Source organism: Pinus tabuliformis, chromosome 5_2 (genome assembly GCF_031772625.1).
Source record: "Pinus tabuliformis cultivar Carrire ecotype Pingquan chromosome 5_2, CPIR1, whole genome shotgun sequence".
Taxonomy (NCBI): Eukaryota; Viridiplantae; Streptophyta; class Pinopsida; order Pinales; family Pinaceae; genus Pinus; species Pinus tabuliformis.
The window spans coordinates 186,311,427-186,317,482 of NC_142306.1; the positions used below are offsets into that span (position 1 = coordinate 186,311,427).

At 33.4% G+C, this 6,056-nt stretch overlaps 1 protein-coding gene across 1 annotated transcript; it reads right to left on the reverse strand.

The window, feature by feature from the left end:
- Positions 1-292: 292 nt before the first annotated feature.
- On the reverse strand, positions 293-4,227 carry LOC149158179 (patatin-like protein 2). Its single transcript, XM_089433907.1, has 8 exons — positions 4,120-4,227; positions 3,760-3,944; positions 3,481-3,658; positions 2,943-3,107; positions 1,404-1,481; positions 1,029-1,250; positions 763-938; positions 293-665 (listed from the first exon to the last, which is right to left on the reverse strand). Exons 1-8 carry the CDS (start codon positions 4,225-4,227, stop codon positions 569-571), a joined length of 1,209 nt encoding a protein of 402 aa, XP_089290033.1. The 3' UTR covers positions 293-568.
- Between the last annotated feature and the right edge of the window lie 1,829 nt (positions 4,228-6,056).

Consider the following 6,056-nt stretch of genomic DNA (forward strand, 5'->3'; position numbering starts at 1 on the left):
CTAGATTAATAAAGTAATTAAGTAATTGATATAAGTTGATAGAGATTGATGAGAGTTATTTTCCAATCAACCACCACCTTATTTAAAATAGAACATATAAATAATTTAAAATAGAACATTAAATAATAAATAAGTTATTAACACATCTCTATAACCAAAGACAAAACTTCGAAATAAAAAATTAGATATAATTCACTTAATTAACCCATACAACCATTCAACAAGCATTCTTTATTGAAAATGCGAAGTCGCATTCAGTAAGTGTGAAAATGTCATATTTGAAAGGGATTCTTAAACCTCTTCACTAATAAGGATCATGCATATGTGAAAAAAAAAATCAATAAACCCTTGGGATAATGATCAGTTAGGTCATCTCGAGTACATATACAGAAACACAATTACAATTATATAGATCGAGCAGAAGCTGACTCGTACTCATCTTCGTATCAAAGGTCTGGTTGTGGTTTTTGTTTACATTTTTCAAAGATGGTCCAAATTGAAATGGGTAGAAAATAGATAATATTTTAATGTGGGATACACAAAAACTACAATTAAGAATTTTACATAATTATCGATTAATTGAAGGCGTATCCTCCTCATCAAGGCATTGCTCGGATGATTGTTTTAAACGAAATCTTCTCTCTGCGGATAGCCTCTTTGCAAACCTGCAAGGAAACATATGTTGAATAGATGATGAGTAAATTCTCAATTCAAAATTTGAAGCTAAGATTTCCACATATAACTTGGCGTTGGGATATTTACTTTGTGAGAGCCTGTCTGTTGCTTCCTTCTCCAGGAACAGCTTCGTATATCCCGGTCTCCATATTCACTCTGCTCACAGGTTTGTCTAGAAGTGCAGCCCCTTTATGAGCCAAATTCTCTAGATTTTCTCTGCTCGAATTATCCATGGACGCCTCGTCGCCCTCCAACTGTAATTCCTGCATATTACAAGAATAACTGCTGGTAAATACTCAGTGCAATCTGTAAAGCCAACTATATAGGCATAAGTATAAATAATTATATAGTACCTGAATTCTCAGATAGTTGTGTGGGCATTCGATAGTCTCAAAAACCACAGATAAATTGAAATCCACTATATCGTCGCTGGCATTAAGCATTGTATCCACAATTGGGGCACTGCCATGATGCATCACCCATGATAATGATCCCCAGTTTGCTGCATCAGTGGCATCAAAGCTTTCGGTATTCTTTCCCGTTCCTAATGAAAGCACGACCACCTTCTTGTAGTCCTGGTAATTATGAAAGCCAAAGGTATCTTCAATTTTAAGGTTCATAGAAAACATGAATCAAATTCTTTCATTAACACATTTACTTGGATTTTATCAGGGGTTCCTCAAATCAGGAAAATGATTTAAATGGATTTTATCAGAGGTAAGAACGACCTTTGATTTCATCTTGGAGCAGAAACATGAATTCTCCTTCAGAGCCTCCCTTGCTACGTGGATTATAGCTGAATAGGTCTGCAAGGCCAACCATGGATTAGACAAAATTGTATTTGCTAATCTTAATTGTATTAAAAGCTGCTTTCACCGGATCTTGAGAGGTTATCAACTTGTATGTGCATGCTAACATGCCAAGAAAATGAAGGAACTTTCCATTCATTGATAGGAGGTACTTTTCTCTCATTGATAGAACGTGAAGTGAAGGATCTCATTGAGGATGGAAATGTCTAAAATGGAAATACAGCAGAAACGAAAATGGAAGTATCCATGAAGTGGTGTAGATAAGTAGTAGATTTTGGTTGGGGTTTAATTTCTATCATGTCTTAGAATCAAAACTTTATGTTTCAGATTCTAATTGCAATTAGAGATTCAAATTTCATGTCTCATATTTAATTTCAATTTCAGATCCAAATCTCATGTCACATTCGAATTTAATTTCAATATCAGATTCAAATTTCATGTCTCATATTTAATTTCAATTTCAGATTCAAATCTCATGTCTCACATTCTATTTTAATTTCAATTTCATGGAGATGTCTCAGATTCAAATCAAATCTCATGTCTCAGATTTTCATTTCAATTTCATGGATGTCTCAGATTCAATCAATTTCATGGAGATGTCTCAGATTCAAATCTCATGTCTCAGATTCTCATTTCAATTTCATGAATGTGTCCGATTCAAATCTCATGTCTCAGATTTTCATTTCAATTTCATGGATGTTTCAGCTTCAATCTCATGTTTCATATTCGAATTTCTAATTCTGCGATGAATGGTGAATCCGTAAACTGTCACAGAAATTTTCATGGACAAAATAAACTATCCAAATAGTCTTGTTTTACCCACCCTCTCTCTATATATATATATAATTATATAATTTTAATCTAATTTCAGATTCAAATCTGATGTCTGGAATTTCATGGATGTGTCATGTTCGAATTTCAAGTAGAGGGATGAATGGTGAAACCACCTATGGAGAAATACACTATCCAAAAAGCTATGCAAAAAACTTGCAAACTAGACCAAGAAATAAATTATCCAATTTTAATCTAATTTCACTTTCAAATCTGATGTCTGGAATTTCATGGATGTGTCGCATTCGAATTTCATGTGGAGGGATGAATGGTGAAACCACCTATGGAGAAATACACTATCCAAAAAACTATGCAAAAAACTTGCTGACTAGACCAAGAAATAAACGATCCAAAAAACTTCTCCCATGCCCCCACACTCCTATATATATATAAACGAGGGTGACTCCCTATCAATTGTGAATTTCCCTAGAAAGACAAATCAGCCTTTCCCCCTAGAACTTCATATGGCCCCACAGATTCTACCGAAATTTTAGTATTCTTGATATGGTCCCATAGATTATAAGGATCATCTGTGGAAATAAATAAAAGAATTCATATTCTATTCTAGTAGATTGAAATTTGAACTTACAAAATGGATCTATAACAAATTTATTTGCAAGCTCTTACAGGATTCTTGGCTGCAACTCCACCATCTATTAAATTGAAGCTTCTTGATCTAGTCCGAAAGGAATGCTCTGTCTTGAAGAAAAAAGGAGGCAAATATGTAGGCGCAGCTGTTGTTCCCATGCAGACGTCCCGAAGATATGCGTTCTTGGATAAGTCTCTCCCGGCCTTCACAACAATCAAGAAAAATCGATGGTTAATAGAGCGAATCAAAAGTCACATGGTGTGGGAATGTAAGTTTCCAAAAAATCTCGAAATCATGGGCTATAGTATTCCATTTTGGGCTAGGGACTTTATTAAAAAGTTCAGAAGGATGATCATTGCCCAAAAAAAATTATTGGAAACGAAAAAAAATGCAGGCAAAGAGAAAAACCCCACAATTATACGAAAGTGATAATTATATACAATGGTTTACTCTGTGTATATGGTATAGTTAGTGAGAAAATCATTTACTATGTTATCACAAAAGTCCAAAAGTAAGAAAGCTTGTCCAGAAAAATATGGGTGCTGATCATTGAAGAATTAGAAAGAAAGTAGAAACCTCAAGAGTCCAGAAAAATATGGGTTCTTGCAATCTGATATCGAATGTAGGTATGAGAACATTCGTGATGGTGTCTCCAACGCGCAAATCTCCAAGATACCTTCGCATTAACCTTTCCAGTGGCCTATTAGGATATTTAGGTCCCCTGAATATTGACACAGCCTTCTTTATGAACCTCCTGCACATGACCAAACAGATCAAAAATCAGTTTAATCCACTGTAACCCATCATAGAATTTCTTAATTAGCCGAAAGGGTTTACATTGGACTAAGTCCTTACCGACGAGGAGGAAATATCGTAGAACTATAATTGAAATAGAATTGAGAGGCATCCTTCGCTGTGAATTTCGGACGCTTGGTCTTCTGATCAGGAGCTGCTAACAATGTTGCTATTAGACCACCAGTGCTGGTACCTGCAATTACATCGAAATAGTCGGATATCCTGGCTTCTGGACCATCTAATTCCTGCATCAATAGTGCCCGGGAATGTATTAATTCCACTCTATACAGATTCAACAAATTCTGAGTAATAGTGTTCTGGTTGTTCATGTATCTTATGTTCAGTCTCAAGCATTTGTTTGGCTTTCTACATTCAAATTTCTATATCATGAGAATCTGCATACATGAAAAGTGGTTGTACCTGTAACTTTTCCTCCAGAAACTCGAGGATTTTTGCAGGAATAATTCCTCGTACTCCTCCACCATCGATGCTCAAGATGGTTATGATTTTCCCAGCGGAAGAAGCCATTCTACCAAACAAATTCAATGGTCCAGATTTCTGAGACTGCCCTTGGTTACGATTCTAAGTGAACATGACCTGTATTTTTATTCTTATATCTTGATTCCTATGGAGCAGCCTTAGAGAACAATATATTAGACAATGGGTGAAAGAAAAGCTGGATTGTTGGATTGGCATTACGGAAAGCAATGGAATAAAATGCCCTGCACGTTACTTCTGTTCCAAACAATTTATCGGACAGCATTTGTGTTTCTGAGCATCATTGCATTAATTTTTTTTATTATACCAAATGGTTATGGAGATACAAATATTTGGATGTAAACGTCTGTTTTATTCGAAGGATTCGAGGGCGAGATGTGCAGCTGGCTGCCACATGAAACATGATCGTAAACAAAAGTTTTTGCGAGGTTGACACGCCTAAGGCTTCGGCCACGTTGCTTTATAAAAATACATGGCGTGGACGAATATCCAAATGGTGATTGCAATTAGGATAACCCCGTTTAGAATCTGTGTTATAAATGTATGCCGTGTCAATTAAATTGTATAAAAGTACTGAATCATGAACATCATTTATGAATGCAGAACATTAACAATCAAGATATTTTTCAAACGTGTTTTAGAAAGGTATACCGTGTCAACTAAATTGTATAAAAGTACTGAATAATGAATATCATATCATTTATGAATGCATAGGATGAGCAATCAAGATTTATTTTCAATGTTTATTTAAATAAGGAGCCACTGTTGTGGCGCTAGTCCCTGTCTGTTAATAGAAGAGTTTGGTGAGTTATTATTATGAGATTTAATATGTGTTGAATTTGCATTATCATCAGAGCTGGTTTGCATTACTAGTGTGTTGTAGGCATGCTTATTTGTATTAAGATTTAGTGAATTGGATAGCGAATTGTTGTATGGACTTTTTGACTTTATGCAAAGAGTGAAATATAATGAACTTTGAGTTTGTTAAGTAAGAATTGTGATAAATGTAAGATTAGTTTTAGATGTAATTTTCCAATGTGTCATGATTTAGAAAATGTTTAGATTAATAATTAAAATGTAATAAAATTTAAGAGTGAATCATGGAAACCTTGACGGGGAAAAACTATAAAAGGTAATAATAATGCATTATAATGTATGAAGAATTAGAGAGTGTTAAAGTAAGTTATGTATTTTAATAAGCATGGGGTATAAAATATATTTAAATGCATAAAAATGAATTCATGGTGCATAAAAGATAGAATTTTGTTATTTTTTTACATTTGAATATTATGGAAATATTCATAAAATGATAATGAGCAAATAAACATTATTATGAATATAAATTTGTTAATTAAATCCATGGTGGAGAGTGTTCAATATTTAGATAAATGATTGTCGAAAGTCAAAGAAGAACTTCATTTAAAAATTATGGAGTCTTGAACCCATAATTGAAAGATTAGATATCTAGTAACATGTTTGGACATAAGTGATACCATTCCGGTTAATGTCAATGATTGGGGAATTATTCCATGGTCAAAAGAACAAAAGATATATTTATTTAAAAATATTGTTTATCATAACTTTACTGTGAACTTTAAATTTCTCCAATTACTAATTAGCAAAGAAAATAAACCCTGCATCTAATTTCTAATTAGTAATTTGTTGCATTTAATTAGTAATTTGTTGTGATGCAAAAGGACATGACTTTTGGTCTTTTTTATAGTTTTGGGTTAGTAAATATAGGATCTAAGTACAATAGCAAAGTAATTTTGATAAGTTTATTTTATAAATTAAAAACTAAAATAAACAGATTAAAATTAAAAAAACATTTAAACTCTACGAGTTGAAATGTAAATTGA